The sequence below is a fragment of the Euphorbia lathyris genome, chromosome 3 (assembly GCF_963576675.1).
Source record: "Euphorbia lathyris chromosome 3, ddEupLath1.1, whole genome shotgun sequence".
NCBI lineage: Eukaryota > Viridiplantae > Streptophyta > Magnoliopsida > Malpighiales > Euphorbiaceae > Euphorbia > Euphorbia lathyris.
The window spans coordinates 75496224-75517302 of record NC_088912.1 but is presented as its reverse complement, the minus strand read 5'-3'; the positions used below and the strand labels follow the sequence as shown (position 1 = coordinate 75517302).

At 32.5% G+C, this 21079-nt stretch overlaps 1 protein-coding gene across 1 annotated transcript in view; it reads right to left on the bottom strand.

Moving 5' to 3' along the window:
* Window positions 1–391: 391 nt before the first annotated feature.
* Window positions 392–21079, bottom strand: part of LOC136222318 (uncharacterized) — a 39287-nt gene continuing 18599 nt past the window's right edge. Inside the window, exons 2-8 of the mRNA XM_066009951.1 lie at window positions 10062–10125; window positions 8315–8378; window positions 3529–4345; window positions 1060–1143; window positions 850–975; window positions 657–750; window positions 392–564 (exon numbers count right to left, since the gene is read on the bottom strand). Of these exons, the coding sequence (XP_065866023.1) occupies window positions 710–750; window positions 850–975; window positions 1060–1143; window positions 3529–4345 (1068 nt within the window). The 5' untranslated portion in view covers window positions 8315–8378; window positions 10062–10125 and the 3' untranslated portion in view covers window positions 392–564; window positions 657–709. The remainder of the gene's footprint in view (window positions 565–656; window positions 751–849; window positions 976–1059; window positions 1144–3528; window positions 4346–8314; window positions 8379–10061; window positions 10126–21079) is intronic.

The following is a 21079-nucleotide window of genomic DNA, read 5'->3' as shown; positions in this document are numbered from 1 at the left end:
GAATGCATTAAACTCAAGAGGGAATCGTTATTTACCGTCTGAGTGCTAAACAGTCATGTACTTGAGTACGGCTGTACGAAGCTTTTCCATGAATGCTGAAGCTTCTTTCTGCAGGAAAGAGACCAAGCTTGAAGTGAAAAGTCCAGGCATTCAATTAATTTGAGGCAGCTTTGAGATCATTGATCAACTAATCAAAAAAAGTGAATGCATTTTCCTCATTTAAAGTTAAACGTGTGATGCATTATCTATAGAGTTTGATGTTGAACCAGTTAACTACGAGCTACTTTCAATAACTTAATGTGCAAAAATCGAAAAGGTAGATACTTTTTCTCCTAATTGAAAATGCACATTAATCTTTCAGAGCAACATATCTAGTGAAAAGAAGTTATACCTATCAATCCTGTTCTTGAGCTGCAACAGCAACTTTTCATTATCTTGTTCAGCAACTCTAACTAATCCCTCAAGCAAACGTTTTCGGTCTTGAAAACCAAGGTCATCTACTTCAATTTCATGTGTTCCAGAATTCTGACAAGTCTAGCCAAAGTCTAAGCTGTTTCTCCGATCCTAGAAGAAACACAATAATCACCTTACATTTGGAAAAAGGGTCTTAATCATGCATCAGGGGTTCGGTAAGGAATTTTCATTTGAAAGTGGACCTTATTATACATATATAGGACAGTGATAGGAATGGGAGGAATTCATTTTTCTGTCAAAATTTGACTTGATTAGCACAGTCCATTCCAATTGCACCTTTTAAATCAACCATCAAACTTTTATGTCAGGCAATCTTCTCATAAGAAATCAATTCCACATCAGGCAAAAGCTCTATATAATTGAGATAGTACTTACATTCTTTGAAGCATGGAAAGACAGACATATTGAGAAGGTTATAATAACCTTGTGTGCATCCGCAACTGTAAGTGAACGGAAACGTCTTGCTGCAAGAACCACCGCCGCAACTTGTCCAAAAGCAGGCTACATGAAGCAGAAAGAAGAACAACTTGTAAATCATTTATATATGATGAATTGTATCAGATGGTTACATTAAATAGCGCTTACGGTCAAAGATTGACGATGCATTGGCTTTGCTTATTTTATCTTGAACTGGGGAAGGGGCAGCCCCACAAGACAAATCCATGCTATCTAAAAAGTTAGAAATAATCACAGAAAAAGATTAAAAAAAACAAAGTCAGGAATGAAATTGAAAGTGTTAATGATATGTCATTATAGAAATAATTAAACAAAATCTAATTGTGGACTTAACATAGGTAAGATATCAGCACCATATCTTGCCAAATATTTCATTTGTCTCTCTTAGCAAAGTTCTACACGGCAAAGGGTCCTTGATTAGACAGTCATTAGTATGCATTACCAACTTCAATACATAAAAAAAACATTTCAACGACAATTAAAGGCTGAATACATCAACAACAATTATTCCCATGTGGCAGTGTAAGAGGAGATTGTTAAAGCAATCATCACTTTAACCAAACGTAACAGTGTAAGAGGAGATTTGTACAAGTTGAAGTGAGTATCACTTTAACCAAATTCAACAAATTCTTACAGAGTTTGATAGTATGCAACCTAGTTCCTGCGAATCAATGGCTGGTTTTGGTTGATGTACAACTAACTTTTCAACTATGTATCCTTACTTGACTCATCTTTCATTTCTCTTCCCCTCAACCCGCAATGGAGGACATTTCCTTATTCAATTCAGTAGAGACAATGAATTCTTTCTCTAATCAACTAGTTTGCTTTAAGTAAAGCAAGCAAGATAGTTTCAGCCCTTTCTAATTGGGGCAAAGAAATACTAGCAATCCACTGGAATAAGATTTGTAGTTCCTATCGCTTAAAAAGAAGAGGATAAATAGGTCTAAGAGTTAAAGACAGAGAAGTTCTGACCAGAATCTCTCAATAGATCCTCCGCGCGCTGGGCATACCTATTATTTGCATCTTTCTCATGGCGAAAACAGAACAAGAGTAAAGAAAATACCCAGGTAGGCCCATCCATTCCATTCCAGGCTTAAGCATAAGCAAAAAATAGTCAAGTCAATTAGAGGCTCCCACAGCTTCTAGGAGAAGAGTATTAATTCGTAGTTGGAGGGGAGAGCTTACCTGAAAGAGGGCATAGCTTCAATTCAATTTGGGCTAGGCGACCATAGAGGATACTTGATTTGATGAGGGGATTGGGAAGAAATCTCCAAATTCAAATATAGGGACAAGTCTGCTGAAAAACACGGAAGAAATACTTGAAGGCTGCAACTCCATTCGATAAGAGGATTGGGAAGAATGCCAAATTCAAAATTGGCAAACAAAATAAGAATGAAGTGAGATAAGTATGTTATAATTACTCTTCTCTTCTTCCTTCCTTTAAGCCTTCAAAGTGGTTTCCCGGAATCGAATGTAAAAGATGGGAGACGAAGAAAGAGAATCTCAGTTGAGAGACACATGAATCGGTTAGAGTTGTGTAGAAGGGGAAGGGAATGAGAGACAGGTAGAAAAGGTAACAAGTTAAAATGTGTGAATTAACGTTGGAACGAATTGAATAGATGAGATTAATTTTAATTACAAAGAAAGGTAGATTAAGCAAAGTAAACATTACTTTGTTTTTCAACAAAGTAACTGTATGTCTTTATGATGTGATATGTTGACTTCAATGATGTGACATATTGAATTTTTTTCACTTTCACATTTTTCTTGTTTTCACGTTTTTTCTGTTTCTATATATTTATTTTTGCATTTTTACATTTTCACAGTTTTGTTTTTATGTTTTTCCTCATTTGTATCGTTTTCACCTTTTCACCTTTTTCATGTTTTCACGATTTTCTATTTTCCACATCTTTACCCTTTTCAAGTTTTTCACGTTTTTTTCATTTTTTACGTTTTTCGTATTTATATCATTTCCATGTTTTCCGTTTTTTCTATTTTTCACAAATGTTTTTTATGTTTTCCAATTTTTCCCGTTTTCACATTTTTTCCATTTTGAGGAAATGAAGAATTTGTTCGAATAAACGGGATTTGGGAAATTTAATAGAGGGGTAATTATAAAAATAAAAAGAACATTAATTTATAGGAATAGCTATTGAAGGTTAAAGTTATGAATCCATATTGGGATACCTGTTCCATAGAATATGCATTCCATGAACCAAAGAAATTGTAAATACTACACAAAACATCTGGATGAGAGTCCTCACTGAGTTCCTTAGTCCACACTGTTTGTTATGTTCCAAATCTAAACATTGAATAATGAATGCTGAGAACATAAAAACCATTGGCAAAACAAAATTAGTACCAACTACCAAGTACTTGACCTAGTGAATCGAAATGCAATGCACCTAAATAGCTCATTTGAAGAAACAAGACGGGCTAAACAACATTGCTGGTAAGGACTAGTTCCTCGGCCAACTACGTATATGCCTCTTTTTTTTGCTTCTACGCTACCAGTGGCTGTGACAGCAGGCTGGATTCCATAGTAGTTAACTCTAAAACGCATATCAATTGGTCGTCCGGCGGAGTTGGCGGTCTGACCTTGAGGAATATTCTCGGGTGCAGCGACAGCATCAAGGGCATTGAGGACGGTTTCATCATCAACATAACCTATAGTCATGCCTGTCTTCTCAAATGGGCTTACGCCATCTCTAGAGCAGCAAAGAGCTATTCTAACAATATCTTCTTGCTCATAGTGAGAGGAGTGAACGGTCCCGTGGAGGCTGAAAACACCATCACTAAGTGGTCTAAATTCAGTAAGCGGAAAGAAAGAACCTAGAACACCCGTGATGAAGTGGAGAGAGGCGACTAGATAGTTTGAGTCTTTCAGGATACTGATGAATCTTGAGTAACGATAGTAATTGAACGTGACCGGGACAGCACGACCATAGTTGGTCGCTGTGTTAGCAGCTGGTGCAAAAACAATCAGCTTGTCAAACGGTCGGCATGGCCCGATTAGACTGAGGGTTTCAGAAATGAAGGCCGGGAACTCAAGGTCGTCAGAAACGGGACATCGATTGTGCATCCTCCTGCTCACGAGTTCAGTTGGACACGTCATTTCAAGAGTAAAGCGGAGGTGGTTGTATGTGACACCAATGAGATAGTCACAGAGAGAGTTAACATCAGCATGAATGTCGATGATATTCGATGTAGGGTCAAGGTTGTAGAAACCGCGAACGAAAATATTATCCTGGAAGACGAGCTTCAAGTGATCTCCGATGTTGGTATGGAGTACGTCCAGGTTGATAGTGATGATTTCTGGGCGGACATACTGGTTAATAGGCCCCATGAGAATTCTACCATCGGCTATAATTTGTTCCAGTGGATCTCTGGTTAGGAAGGAGTCCATTGTGCTCATCTGTAACCCAAACAGTCATGCTTGTCAAAACCGGACCCGTCAAACAATCTCCAACGAGAGTTGAACCGAGGTTCAAATAGTTCTTTAAAAAAAATAATTTTAGTTTTATTTAACCTTCAAACATAATAAATGTGTTAATTTGAATTTTATATTCTAATATATGACTCAATTATCGTACCCAATTATTATTTTTTTTATAGAATTATCATACCCAATTATAAATTGCATATTGTGATCGTAACAAAAACTTAACATACTTTTGATTATAAATTTTATATTCTAATATATATATAAGTTATATAACCAAATTATGAAACTAAATAGGCCTAATGCTCCCACAGCCCCCTTAACTTGTTAAAATTGGTCATTTTATCCCTCCAACTCATCGAATATCCTATTTACTCTCCTTAACTCCATAAAGATGGTATTTCTCGTACCCTCAACTTGTCCATTTACTCCTCCAACTCATAGAATGTCGTATTTACCCCCTTAACTCCACAAAAGTGGTATTTCTCATCCCTTGCAATCCGTTATCGAGGCCTAAATTGATACATTTTTTAAACGTTAAACCTATATTGAATGGAACCTAAATTGATACTTTTCCAAAAACCATAGACCTATTTTGATACCTTATCCTTACATATAATGTCTTTAACTTGTTTATATTAATATTATTGTTATCTGTATCTTTTATTCATTCATTCTCTTTTCAATTTTTTGGCTAGTTAAATTTTGATTATCTAATTATTGTAATACAATATTATTGTAATAACCACATGAATGATCAATATAATTATCAAATTAAAACAAAATAAAAGAGTTGATATTAAAAAAATATATTTTCAAACTTATTTGAATAAGTCATATTAATTTTGCAATATGGGTAAGAAATACTACTTTTATAGAGTTAATGGAGTAAATAGGATCATAAAAGGTGAGAAATACCATTTTTATGGAGTTAATGGGGTAAATAGGACATTCGATGAGTTGAGGAGGGGTAAAATGACCAACTTGGACAAGTTAAGGGAGTGAGAAATACAATGTTTTTGGAATTAAGGGGTAAATATGACATTCGATTAGTTGGAGGGGTAAAATGACAAATTTAAACAAGTTAAGGGGGCTGGAGGAGCATTGGGCCAACTAAATAATAGGGTGAAATACATGAATATCATAATTAAGTATAAAATTACAATTAAGTCATATCACCAAACTTAATTCTTAATATGTCATTATTTTCTATTTATTATGATTTTATACTATAATTTAAAAATTCTAAACCTCAATTCATAAATCCTAAACCCTAGAAAATATATCCTAGACATCTAATTTATAAATTCTAATCTTTAAAATATATTAAAAATGTTGATTTTACTAGTTTGACATAGTTCAAAATCATTACTCGACATTGTTGTAATTAATTTTTCAAATATGAATTTCTGTGTAAATTTCCCTAAATAAATATAACTTGATTTTAGTACCTATGTTATTACTATTTTTTTTTAGTACATATCCATCAAACATGATTTAATTTAACATGATTTAATTTAATGGTTTTGTTCTTTGTGAACAAACAAAAATCAATCATCAGCATAGACTCAGTGAGTGTTTGTTTTAGCTTTTCGGATGACTTTTAGCGTTTCACTCCAAACCGCATGAAATATAGCGTTTGGTTAGGTTTATATAACCGCAGCGTTTAACATTTTCTCTGGAAACTGCAGCATTTTAGAGCTTTTCACGAAAAGCTCTTTTTTAGATCTTTTCATGAACAGTTGTTTGTAGTTATTTATTATTGACAAAATTATCTTCTTATTTTCACAAAATATTCTTAAAACATGTCCATGTTGAACATTTTAATATAATTTTACCAAATACTAATAATTAAACAGCTAATAACAAAAGCAAACAACTTACTGCAACGGCAAACAGCAACAACTATTAGCTAACAGCTGAACCAAATAGGCTCTTATTAATAAGCAAATGAAAGCATGAATAGCAAAACTATTAACAAATATTCAAGTATTAAGTTTAATATTGATTTGAAAGTTAATTTTTTTAAATGAAATTCAAGTTAATTTTTTTCTTAATTGGATTAGTTAATGTTAATGTGAAAGTTAAATTTTATTTTCTTTAAAAAAATTAGAGTTCAAACATTGAACTGTTTGGACCATAAAAACCTATGACCGGGTTTCTGGTGGCTGGTTCAACCGGCCGGGTCACCGGTTTTTTAGCAGTTTCATAAAGTGTAATAAAATACCCATCTCCGGACCGGAATACCTACCAGGTCCGGTTGAACCGGTCGGACCAGTACGAGTTTGATAACCTTGCAAACAGCACTAGTATAATACTATAATAATCTAAATAAGATCGTTTCTTACCAGTATCGGTTAACTTTCAAAAACCTCAATCCAAGCAGATCCTAACCTGTGCGAAGGACACTTAACCGTAGACTGTATACAATTTGGTAGAGAAATCCATAAAATTGGGAGAAAAGAAAAACTTATGAACTCAGCTTGTATAACTTATAAGGTCACTACATTAAGATACCATTCTTATAGTGAAAGGCTGTTGTAGGTTGCAGTAGAAAAAGAAAAGGAAATAGAACGTTTTGTTTAGGCAGAATGACACTGCCATTGCCATTGCCATTGCCATTGCCATTGCCGGAGGAGAATTGTGGATTGGTTAACCATTTGTCTGCATTACTGTAATCATTTGAATTCCTTGCTAATACTTTAATTGAGCCTATATATATTATGAATTCTTTTCTTTTGTCTATTACTTTCTTTTACTATATGGATGGCAATGGTTACGGTGGTACTTTGTTTTCTAACGAGATTATATGAATCTTAGGTAAATTACATCAATGACTACTGAATCTTAGGTAAAAGTAGTTACTGACTCCATTCGGTTACGAGGGCGGGATCTCACGGAATTCGGAAGAGTAATGTCACGAGATCCCTACTACAACAACAACCCAACTTTAGGATGGTTCATGTATCAAGATTAGCGAACGAAATCGCCCATCTGATGGCGCGAAACCTTCGTTCCTATGCTAATTTTCTTACCCATTTTTTAATTCCTGTATTCATTAGAAGCAACCTAACTCGGACTGCTTCTGTTATTCAGGGTTAGGCTATGCTTACTTTGTTTTTGACAAATTAAGTCTTACTTAAACAAAGTAAAGCTTACTTTGTCAAAAACAAAGTAAGCATAGAAGGCACCATTCAAAACATAATATAAAAGTCACTTAATTTTATAATTTCTAACATAAAAATCACTCAATCAATCGTGACCATTGACCATTTTAACAGTAAACAACGCTTCACTTTAAACTGATGGAACTGGTATTATAATCAACTTTAACTTTCAACTTTTTCATTATCAGCACAATGCAATCAAAGATACAAAACATAATAAATTTCTCCTATATCATTTAACTGACAACTCAAACTACGAAATCCAAAAATCAGTAAAAGAAGAGGAAGAAAAACTCAAGGGAACTTCAAACAAGAATAGAACCAAAATCCCTAATTTCTATTTCCAGTGAGATAATCCTCGATCATTTCAATTCACTTCAGCATTTTCCAAACTGAGAGAATCAAGAAGCAAAACATATAGAACAAGCACATTAAATCCAAATTCTCCCACGACGGGGCACTTAAAAAGTACAAACTACCAAATAAAAGGAAATTCCCTTACTCTTCTCCCACATTTTGTCACCAGCCAAACAGAATTCAAATCCATAAACTCAAGTAAACAGTACTTGACAAAATCAACTTCAAATAACTAAAAGCAGAAGACGTAAGAAAAATACAGAAAATGAAAACTGGAGATTAGGTTACAGAGCACTAACAACAGAAATATAGTTGGTGATCGTTTCAAAAAAAAAAGAAAAGGATAGTTGGTGAGCATGTAGAAACCGAATCAGAAAATTCCAGAGAGTTTCGATTTAGAGTGGAAAAAGAAGAGTACCGTGTAAACTGGACGAAGGAAGAGACAGGAAACGGACCACCCGCAATCCTCGCTGGACAAAAAACTGAAGAGAAGAGCAATTTATGATTTATGATAACATAATAACAAAATGAAAGCACGAATAGCAAACTATTAACAAATATTCCAGTACTAAGTTTAATATTGATTTGAAAGTTAATTTTTTAAATGAAATTCAAGTTAATTTTTTTCTTAATTGGATTAGTTAATGTTAATTTGAAAGTTAAATTTTATTTTCTTTAAAAAAATTACAGTTCAAACATTGAACCGTTTGGACCATAAAAACTGTGATCGGATTTCCGGATGGCTGGTTCGACAGGCCGGGTCACCAGTTTTTTAGCGGTTTCATAAGGTGTAATAAAATAGCCACCTCCGAACCGGAATACCTACCGGGTCCGGTTTAACCTGGTTGAACCGGCCCAGACAGTCTCGATTTGATAACCTTGCAAACAACACTAGTATAATACTATAATAATCTAAATAAGATTGCTTCTTACCAGTATCGGTTAACTTTCAAAAACCTCTATCCAAGCGGATCCTAACCTGTGCGAAGGACACTTAACCGTAGACTGTATACAATTTGGTAGAGAAATCCATAAAATTGGGAGAAAAGAAAAACTTATGAACTCAGCTGGTATAACTTATAAGGTCACTACATTAAGATACCATTCTTATAGTGAAAGGCTGTTGTAGGTTGCAGTAGAAAAAGAAAAGGAAATAGAACATTTTGTTTAGGCAGAATGGCATAGCCATTGCCATTGCCGGAGGAGAATTGTGGATTGATTAACCATTTGTCTGCGTTACTGTAATCATTTTGAATTCCTTGCTAATACTTTAATTGCGCCTATATATTATAAATTCTTTTCTTTTGTCTATTATTTTCTTTAACTATATGGATGGCAATGGTTAAGGTGGTACTTTTCTAACGAGATTATATGAATCTAAGGTAAATTGCATCAATGACTACTGAATTTTACTCCAATTAGCATAGTAAATTTCAAAACATAATATAAAAGTTACTTAATTTTACAATTTCTAACATAAAAATCACTCAATCGTGCCTAGCGTTATTTAAACTGATGGAACTGATATTATAATCCACTTTAACTTTCAACTTTTTCATTATCAGCACAATGCAATCAAAGATACAAAAAAAATATATTAATTTCTCCTATATCATTTAATTAACAACTCAAACTACGAAATCCAAAAATCAGTAAAAGAAGAGGAAGAAAAACTCAAGGGAACCTCAAACAAGAATAGAACCAAAAGCCCTAATTTCTATTTCCAGTGAGATAATCATAATCCTCGATCATTTCAATTCACTTCAGCATTTTCCAGACTGAGAGAATCAAGAAGCAAAACATATAGAACAAGCACATTAAATCCAAATTCTCCGACGACGCGGCACTTAAAAAGTACAAACTACCAAATAAAAGGAAATTCCCTTACTCTTCTCCCACATTTTGTCACCAGCCAAACAGAATTCAAATCCATAAACTCAAGTAAACAGTACTTGACAAAATCAACTTCAAATAACTAAAAGCAGAAGACGTAAGAAAAATACAGAAAATGAAAACTGGAGATTAGGTTACAGATCAGAACTAACAACAGAAAGATAGTTGGTGATCGTTTCAAAAAAAAAAAAAAAAGGATAGTTGGTGAGCATGTAGAGATCGAATCAGAAAATTCCAGAGAGTTTCGATTTAGAGTGGAAAAAGAAGAGTACCGTGTAAACTGGACGAAGGAAGAGACAGGAAACGGACCACCCGCAATCCTCGCTGGACAAAAAACTGTAGAGAAGAGCAATTTATGATTTATGATTTTTGATTGGGATTTCGGTTTGTTTAGTGTATTAGATAAATTTGCTTAATATATAAGTACACCCTTAAATTTATGCATTTTTACCTCTTGTCACCCTGAATGTAGGTTTTCAACTTAATAAAAACATTAGGGGTGTCAATGGTACGAGTTGGGGTGAGGATGCATTCTCCATTCTGTCTTTAATATTTTTGAGAGCGTTTTTGGAGAATCCAAAAAAAATGTTCGGGAATTTTTTTGTCTCTACATCCATCCGCATAGGTGTTCACGGGTGACCGGAGATTCGTATCACCTAAAAAACTTAAAAAAATACTGAGCTAAGTTAATATCTCTTTCAAATAATAATAAACAAAGGCTAACATCTATGAACTTTACAACTTTTAGGGGGTGTTTTTTTTCTTTTCATGGTTGCATTTTCATTCTAAAAGGAAGAGTTTTAAGTGTTTGGTTAGACACTTTTTATTTGTATTTTATAGCTAAAATGTATCTTTTTTATAGAAACAGTTCTAACGGTAAACAACAATAACAAACAGCAGGTGAACCAAACAAACTTTTAATTGTTTAATGATTTCTTAAATAAAATAATTGTCACAAGTTTACTTAATTAACAACCTGTTGGTTTCATTAGATAAATACGGTGGTTTTCACCTAGTCAGTGACTGACCAAATAAAAATTATTATGGATAAATAATCTAGAGTTTTTTTTTCAGCTAATCAAACTCATGAAGCATATTGAAATATAAAATTAAGTTTAATTTATTTGAGAGGAAACAATATATAAAATGGAAAGCCAAATTAGAGCACATTCTAACCAAATATTTTCATCAGTCTTCATCACATGCATCTTAATGAGCACGTAGAATTTGCTCATTCACCGTTAGATCTAGGCTTATTAGAATCCTAAGGTGGAAATTCAAAGCATGCTAAAGCTTAAATTTAATAAGTCTATATCTAACGGTGAATGAGCAAATCCACTTGCTCATTAAGGTGCATGTGAAAATTCCTGTATTTTCATTCACAAAGTAAACATTTATTCATCCGTTCATTATATAAGTCATTTTAAAAAAATTACAAATTAAAATATATAATTAATATAAAATTAAATTAATTTACATTAGCTAACTTAAAAAAATAATTTTTTCTCATATAATGGTTGAATATTCGTTGCTATATTGAAAACTTAATTTTTTCTCACCGGGATGTGGTCTTGTCTTGCCGAGATGAGGCGAATGTCTTCTTCGTTTTGGCGACACACAGACTCGTCTCTATGTCTCGTCAATGTCTTTTTTTTCATTTTTCGTTTATTTTTACTATTTTTGATATTTTATATGAAATAAAATGATGTTTAAAAACCGTGCCTAACATGTCTTTTTTTCCATTTTTCCCGTATATACAAAAATAATGATAAGTGAATATATTAACAGAACAAAAGTTATTGGACAAAAATACCTTCTAAATTTTTACCTATTACTAAAAATTCAAAATTTACTCTTATCATTTTTGGAAAAGTGTATATTTACCCTAAAGAATGAAATGATAAAATTTTACTCTTAGGTACCGTTTGGTTCACGGAATAGAATGTAATATAATAGAATTGTTATTCCAAAGGAATAGAATAGCGAGGAATGGAATAGAAATTCTTTAGGAATAACTATTCATATGTTTGGTTGGTGGAATAAGATAGGATGGAATAGATAGTTTTTTTTAAAGACAATATTACCCTCAAATGTAATTTCTTATTTCTTTTAAAATTTTAATTATTATTAAAAATTATTCAAATATTTAATATATATTATTTTAAAAATATATAAAAAAATAGAAAAATGCGAAATATGAAATACGAAAAAAAACACGAACAAATTTGAAAATCATGAAAATCACGAAAAGTAAAAAAAAATACTGTATTAAAAACATGAAAAAGATGGAATAACACAAAAATGTGAAAAAAAGCGAAAAATATAAAAATATGAAAACGTGAAAAAACGTTAAAACATGAAAAATGTGTTTATAACGTTTTTTTCATATTTTCATGTTTTTTTTTGCATTTTTTTTTACGTTTTTACGTTTTTTCGTGTTTTTCAAGTTTTCTTGTTTTTCATGTTTGTTCACATTTTCGTATTTTTCTCGTTTTGTCACGTTTTCGTGATATTCACGTTATTGTTTTTTTTTTTGCATTTTTTTTGTTTTAGGTTTTCGTTTTTCCCTTTTTCGCGTTTTCGTATTTTTTGTATTTTTCGCTTTTTGGTACTTTTTCGTGTTATTTACGTTTTTTCATGTTTTTCGTATTTTTTTGCGTCTTGTCAATTTTTCGTGTTTATTCACGTTATTGTGTTTTTTTGCTTTTTTCATTTTTTTCACGTTTTTTTATTTTTCGCATTTTGTTACTTTTTTGTGTTATTCACGTTTTTTTTATGTTTTTCGTATTTTTTCACGTTTTCATGTTTTTTTTATGTTTTCGTGTTTTGTTTGCGTTTTCGCATTTTCATGTTTATCATGTTTTTGTGTTTTAGCATTTTTCGTGTTTTTCGTATTTTTCACGTTTTTGTATATCTCATACTTTGTCACTTTTTCGGTTATTCATGTTTTGTGTTTTTTCGTGTGTTTATTTTTTTTGCCTTTTCTTGTTTTTTTTTGCATTTGTTCATGTTTTTTTTATGTTTTCGCGTTTTTTTTTATTTTCTCATGTTTGTAACGTTTTCATGTCTTTTCGTGTTTCATGTGTTTTGTATTTTTATATTTTCTAACGTTTTCCTTAATTTTCCATTTTTCACGTTTTTTTATGATATAAATTATGGATTCGCTAAAATTTATAGGATTTGAGAAATTGGCTAGAGAGAAGATTGATGATTTAATGGAGGATAATTTTGTAAATTATAAAATACAATATTAGGAATAGGCTATTCCTTGGCTAAGTTGAAGATCTTCCATGAAAACAAGGAATAGGGATTTCATGGAATAGCTATTCCATCCAAAAAATTCAACCAAAGGTGAGAATATAGCTATTCTATTCCCCCTCTATTCCGCGAACCAAACGAGCCCTTAAAGTTTCCAAGCAAACTCAATTTTACTCATTCTTAACATAAAATTTGAACAAATTGGTCAATTGTTATTTCAGATATACATTAGACTTTCCAAACATCAATTACATCTAAATTGTTTCTTGTCAAAATGTCAATAAGTAAGCCGCATATAAGTTCATTACAAAAAACTGCCTAAACTATGTTATTAACGTACAGTTACAAACAACCTCATAAAATGCACAATATTACTTCACTATGTTGCCAAACTTGTTTAAAAAGGTCAAATGTGATAATCAAATTAGCTCGTTAAAATTTTTTATTGGACAAGGAAAAATTTAATCTTTGAAAATATTAAAAATAAAATTTTACTATTTTATACGTTTAATGTAAATATTCATTTCCCAAAAAATAATAGGTGAAACTTTTGACCTTATTTTTAATTTAATTTAGGATTAATATATATATTTGTCCAAAAAAGTCAACTGTATCATGAACTTTTAAAAAGTTTTATTTAGCGAACTTGTTTAAAAAATGATCAATTGACTCTTTGAAATGTACCTATTATTTTTTTTTTTTGAAACAAGCCATCTGAACTTTCTTAAACTAATCTATTAGCCCTTTGAACTTGTTTAAATCGTACATTTTTTTATCTTTTCCAAAATCCCTCTTTACGGATCACATGAATTTTATGGGGTTAATATGTCACTTTAAACAAGTTAAGAGAGTAAGTTAAGGGTGCGCTTGGTATTCTATGGGTGGAAACGAGGATATGGATAAAGTTGGAATAGAGATAAAGATAAAAAAATTTGGAATAAAAATAAAAATAAGATTGGAGGATTTATTATCTTATGTTTCGTATGTATGATAGCGATATAAATAAAATGATTCATTTTACTATATTACTTCAATCCAAATTTTAATAGATCCATATATTATTGCAGTATAAATGTAGAATGAAATTAATTAAATTCAATCTATCATCCTAACTTGACGGGTTCGAGTCTTAGGAGCGGCCTCTTGCCAAATAAATTGGTAGGGGAAGGTTGGCTCCCAGTACACCCTTGTGATAGGACCCTTTCCCAGACCCTCACTCAGCGAGGATGCGTAGTGCACCAGATTGCCCTTTTATGGATACTACAATAATAATGAACAAACTTAAGTTTTCAAAAGTTCAAAGATTAAAATTAACTTGAGAAATATTTGAAACATGCTACTAAATTTTCAAAACACAACAAATAGAATAAATAATAAAATTTGAGGGAGAAATTAACATTTTCCATCTAAATAAGTTATCTACATGTCTTATACCATCTCCCCTCTAGGTATAATTTTAGTGGGATAAAAAAGCTCATCCCTCATTTGTCTAATCCACCTATCTCCCAAACAAATATGAGATAAGTTATCTCATTTTTTTTTAATCTCTATCCCACCTCCTATATCCCTTCTAACAAACACTCCGTACTTCAATAATGCGACATGTTGATTTTTTTTTTCAGTTTCACATTTTTCTTGTTTTCACGTTTTTTCCGTTTTTTTTTTTGCATTTTTACGTTTTCGCAGTTTTTTATGTTTTTTCTCACTTGTATCGTTTTCACCTTTTTCATGTTTTCACGACTTTCTATTTTCCACATGTTTAACCTTTTCAAGTTTTTCACGTTTTTTTATTTATATTTATATTTTTCGTATTTATATCATTTCCATGTTTTCTGTTCTTTTAATGTTTTCTATGTTTTTCCAATATTTTCCCGTTTTTACATTTTTTCCATTTTAAGGAAATGAATTAAGAATTTGGTCGAGTAAACGGGATTTGAGAAATTTAATAGAGGGGTAATTATAAAAATAAAAAGAACATTAATTATAGGAATAGCTATTGAAGGTTAAAGTTATGAATCCATATTGGATACCTGTTCCATAGAATATGCATTCCATGAACCAAAGAAATTGTAAATACTACACGAAACATCTGGATGAGAGTCCTCAGGATGGAAAATGACTGTTTGTTATGTTCCAAATCTAAACATTGAATAATGAATGCTGAGAACATAAAAACCATTGCAACAATGGCAAAACAAAATTAGTACCAACTACCAAGTACTTGACCTATCTTATTGGGATCTAGTGAATCGAAATGCAATGCATCTAAATAGCTCATTTGGAGAAACGGGACGGGCTAAACAACATTGCTGGTGGTAAGGACTAGTTCCTCGGCCAACTACGTATATGCCTCTTTTTCTTGCTTCTACGCTACCAGTGGCTGTGACAGCAGGCTGGATTCCATAGTAGTTAACTCTAAAACGTATACCAACTGGTCGTCCGGCGGAGTTGGCGGTCTGACCTTGAGGAATATACTCGGGTGCAGCGACAGCATCAAGGGCATTGAGGACGGTTTCATCGTCAACATAACCTATAGTCATGCCTGTCTTCTCAAATGGGCTTACGCCATCTCTAGAGCAGCAAAGAGCTATTCTAACAATATCTTCTTGCTCGTAGTGAGAGGAGTGAACGGTCCCGTGGAGGCTGAAAACACCATCACTAAGTGGCCTAAATTCAGTAAGCGGAAAGAACGAACCTAGAACACCCGTGATGAAGTGGAGAGGGGCGACTTCATAATTCAAGTCTTTCAGGATAGTGATGAATCTTGAGTAACGATAGTAATTGAACGTGACCGGGACAGCACGACCATAGTTGGTCGCTGTGTTAGCAGCTGGTGCAAAAACAATCAGCTTGTCAAATGGTCGGCATGGCCCGATTAGACTGAGGGTTTCAGAAATGAAGGCCGGGAACACAAGGTCGTCAGAAACGGGACATCGATTGTGCATCATCCTGTTCACGAGTTCAGTTGGATACGTCATTTCAAGAGTAAAGCGGAGGTGGTTGTATGTGACACCAATGAGATAGTCACAGAGAGAGTTAACATCAGCATGAATGTCAATGATATTCGATCTAAGGTTGTATAAACCGCTAACCGAAAAATTCTCCTGGAAGACGAGCTTCAAGTGATCTCCGATGTTGGTATGGAGTTGGTCGAGGTTGATAGTGATGATTTCTGGGCGGACATAGTGGTTAATAGGCCCATGAGAATTCTACCATCGGCTATAATTTGTTCCAGTGGATCTCTGGTTATGAAGGAGTAGGCCATTGTGCTCATCTGTAACATAAAGAGCCATGCTTGACCGATTAAATAACCCCATAAAGCTAAAGGTGTGAAGGGTTGAGCTAAAGGTGTGAAGGGTTTAAGATTCAACCACGGTTGAATTGACCTTCAAATAATTCTTAAAAAAATAACAATTTTAGTTTTATTTAACCTTTCAAACATCATAAAAGTGTTAATTTGAATTTTATATTCTAATATATAACTCGATTATCATACCCAATTATAAATTGCATATTGTGATTGTAACAAAAACTTAACGTACTTGATTGATTATGTATTACTATTTTTTTTACTATATATCCATCAAGCGTGATTTAATTTAATGGTTTTGTTCTCTGTGAACAAACAAAAATCAATCATCATTCGGGACATAGTAGGTGTTTGTTTTAGCTTTTCGGAAGAGCTTTTGGCGTTTCACTCCAAACCGCAGGAAATATAGCGTTTGGTTAGATTTATATAACAACCGCAACGTTTAACATTTTCTCTAAAAAATGTAGCATTTTGGAGTTTTTCACGAGAAGCTTAGCATTTTGGAGTTTTTCACGAAAAGCTCTTTTTTGAGCTTTTCATGAACAATTGTTTGTAGTTATTTTACAAAATATTTTTAGAACATGTCCATGTTGGACATTTTAAATACTAACAACAATATTTTAATATAATTTTACCAAATATTAATAATTAAACAGATAATAACAAACAGTTAACAACAACAACAAACAGCTTACTGCAACTGCAACTGCAAACAGCTAACAACACCAACTATTAGCTAACAGCTGAACCAAATAGGCTCTTATTAATAAGCAAATGAAAGCATGAATAACAAACTATTAACAAATATTCCAGTACGAAGTTTAATATTAATTTGAAAGTTAATTTTTTAAATGAAATTTAGGTTTATTTTTTTTCTTAATTGGATTAGTTAATGTTAATTTGAAAGTTAAATTTTATTTTCTTTAAAAAAATTACAGTTCAAATATTGAACCATTTGGACCCTAAAAACCGTGATCGGGTTTCCGGGTAGCTGGTTCAAAATCACAACTAAGTTAGCTAATTAGATTCTCAAATCTGGAAGGTAAACTATTGTAATTAGCTCATAGAATAGTGAAATCTCTTTCAAGTTGCTTGGACTTCCATCGAAGCTCTTTTGATTTGAAACCAAATAGCCACTTGGTGAGGATGCAATCCGAGATCTTTAGCAAGTTGCAATTTCTTCCGAAGCTCAAGCCTTGATTCCGATTCGAATGATTTAATCAGCTCATTGTTGAACCTTCTTTTGTTCTTATTCTTGTTTTTCTTTCTTCCCGTTGGGGTACTGATGCAGCTAAAAGAATCGAATTGGGAGAGTGTTCTCCTAAAATATCTGCGGTCCCCATTTCGATGTTTCCTTCCATGTCCTTTTTATTTAAAGTGGTCCCTTTTAATCATGTAGGAGAAAAAACATCAAACATGTTGAAGGAATTTTGAGCGAGTGATAAGTAGAAAACATCAAACATGTTGAAGGAATTTCGAGCGAGTGATAAGTAGAAAACATCAAACATGTTGAAGGAATTTCGAGCAAGTGATAAGTAGAAAAGAAGATGAGTGTATTAATATAAGAGTATAGAATCCAAATCATGTATATGTAAATATTCTTTACCTAATTTATGTATCCACTTTGGGTTCTATCATGGCCTAATGTCACACCCGACCCTAGACGACCTCAATTGGCACCGGACGTGAAATAGAAAGATCATAATCAATACTTAGAAGTCTCCAATTTATCTAAATATCATAATATCATATTTATTTATTTATTTATTTTGGTCTTCCTCTTCAATATATATTCTAAAATAATTCATATTCATACTACATTAGTCATTCGATGATCTCAACATATATTTACCAACTCTATTATATTACAATTGAAATACCAAAGTTCTAACCATAATTCTAACAATAAGCAGTCAACTTCCAAACCTTGCCTAATCAGTCGGTAACTTTCTCTATAACCTGTACTTTCTCACCTAAAAATATTAAAACATTTAAAAACGTGAGACAAAAATCTCAATAAGAAATTATCAGCTATAAAAACCAGTTTTACTTAACATGGCTACATATATACATTTATAAAGGGAACTAATCAAAAGCTTATACTCAAAACTTAATTTCATAATGTAGTCAAAGTACTAAACCAAAAACATAAAATATATAATCTTGTATCCATTCTTGAGTTCACCCCCTTATAATTTAATCACAATTCACAACATATACGAGACGTCTCTTAACATTGCCTATCCCACATGGTCTTACCCAACACTTCGCTGCCATACCCAATAGGTGTTCAGATTGTGTACACAAGCCATATTTCTCACTAAATATGGTCTTTAGAATCAAAACCACCCAACCGGACTACCTTAATGGATACCAAACATTTTATTCAATAAATATATATATTGAAACCAAAAACATATATGTATATATGTATATACTTCACTTGTTCATAATCAAGCTCACAATTGTTCCATTCACTAAAATGTCAATCCTTTATACCACCAATCAATAAAAAATTCCAAAGTTACTCAACCAAATAAGCCTTAAATCAACATAATCAGGTAAAATCAGAAATTCACATAGAAGTATAGTCAATACTTCATTTGAACCATAATTTCACAATAAAAACAAGATCGTGAAAACCTCCAATTTTACAAAATTTCTGTATAACCCTAAAATATCAATTTCTGAATTTTTTTGATTATATATATATGTATACATATATCTATGTATACATAAAACTCAAGATATAGTTGATAGTTACTTACCTTGGCTACTAATTGAGAAAAACACACCCGTTCAATTCTCCTCTAAATTCTGTCTAAGACGTTTCCCCTTAAAACACTCAGAACTCAAAAACTCTTCGGTTAGGACTTAGAACTATGTATAAAGATACTATGTTTTAAATTTCGAGTGATTCGAAGGATCGAATCTCCGTAAATCAAAGAAACGGTGGAGAAACGGTTCAGAAAAAACTGATGAATTTAAAAGGAATAGAAAAAGAAAAAAAAAGAAAAAAAAGAAGATGATAATCTCTACCTCTTCGCAGTTTAGATACATATCCAAATCTGGCGAATATTCAGTTTGGTCCTCCATCTTTATAGTCTTTTAAAAATTACTCTAAACTTCTAATTTACACATAACACAATCAAATTAACTCCAAACTTTTCCTATAGCACCAAATAAAAATCACACACCTAATAATTATAATATATTACTATCAAGGCACGGACGTAACACCTAATGAGAGAGTTGAAGGAGAGAAAGATAGAAGAGAGATGGTGAGTTTGTATTTTTGTTTTGAGTTTGTTTCTGATGATTAGATAATTACGGTTAATTTATCAAATAAATAAATATAACGACAAAATTAACTATGTTTACTGCTTTTGTTAATAGAATGAACCATAAGATATCAGTTTGCAAACTTTTAAACCATTATAATTTATATTTGAAAATTGTGATTCAAACCACAAGGTTTATTTTCATACCTTTTCTTAATATTTAGGGCATTTAATTAGCCTTATCAATTTAACTTTCATCCTCGGAATCTAACACTACTAATGATTGTATGGTTTCTACTAAAGGTGTGACACATGTATTAAAATTTATTATAAGGTTTTATTGAAGGGTAAACATATGTAAGGTTTTTAAATTTTAATTATATTTGTTTTTAAAAAAGAACTGTCTATTAAAAAAAACTGTCTATGAATTTAATTAAGGTAATATTTTTTACTCTTAATTAAGGTATATATATATATATATATATATATATGGTAGGCAAAGGAAAATAAAAACAAACAAAAAAAACCAAAAAAAGCTTAACCCGGAATCAGCCTCGGAAAGCTAACCCCCACCGCATCCTCCAAAAGGAGCGAAGCAAGAAAAGCCGGAGGAGAAGAATAAGTAGTGACTCCCCACATCTCTTCATGACCAACAGCCGCCAGACGATTCGCCGCCCGGTTTTGTTCTCTAAATACATGGCAGAAACTAATGGAAACAAAGGAAGGGCAGAGCCTCTTGATACCTTTGATCAAATTTCGGCTATTTAAGCAAATAGTTTTACTACTAGAAATCATCTTGATAGCTTCCTGATTGTCAGATTCAACAATCAGCTCCTCCACCCCAGACTCTTAGCCAGAATAAGACCTGACATAATGCCCCATAGCTCAGCCGAAAAGGATGACCCTAAGCCAAAATTATGAGTAAACCCAGAAATCCAAGCACCCCCATCATCTCTCAAGATTCCACCTGCTGCAATTTTACCATTGGTAAGGCAAGAGCCATCAGTATTAAGTTTCACCACACATTCCCTAGGTCTTTTCCAACAAAGGAGGTGAATAGCCTTTCTTTGGGTATAACTAGCAAAAGAATCCTCTTTAAAACTATCAATAATATGATAAACCTTCTTAGCAAAAAAATCAACCAAGTTATGGATAGTAGCTATATCAGCACCAAAAATCTCCTTGTTTCTCCAATCCCAGATTTGGTGACAAACAACAGCAAATAAGATCTCACCATGCTCCAGATTGGTCAGCAACTTCCCACTAACCCCATCAGCAAACCAGTCCAGATTGGAATAAGAGAAGAAAGCATCAATCATATGGTTAGGAAGAATTTTCCTCCAAATAGCTTCACTTCTAGTACAATCCCTAAGAGCATGACAAATAGTTTCTTCATGCCCTCTACATCTGCTGCAATCACCAGATTCCACCAGATGACGCC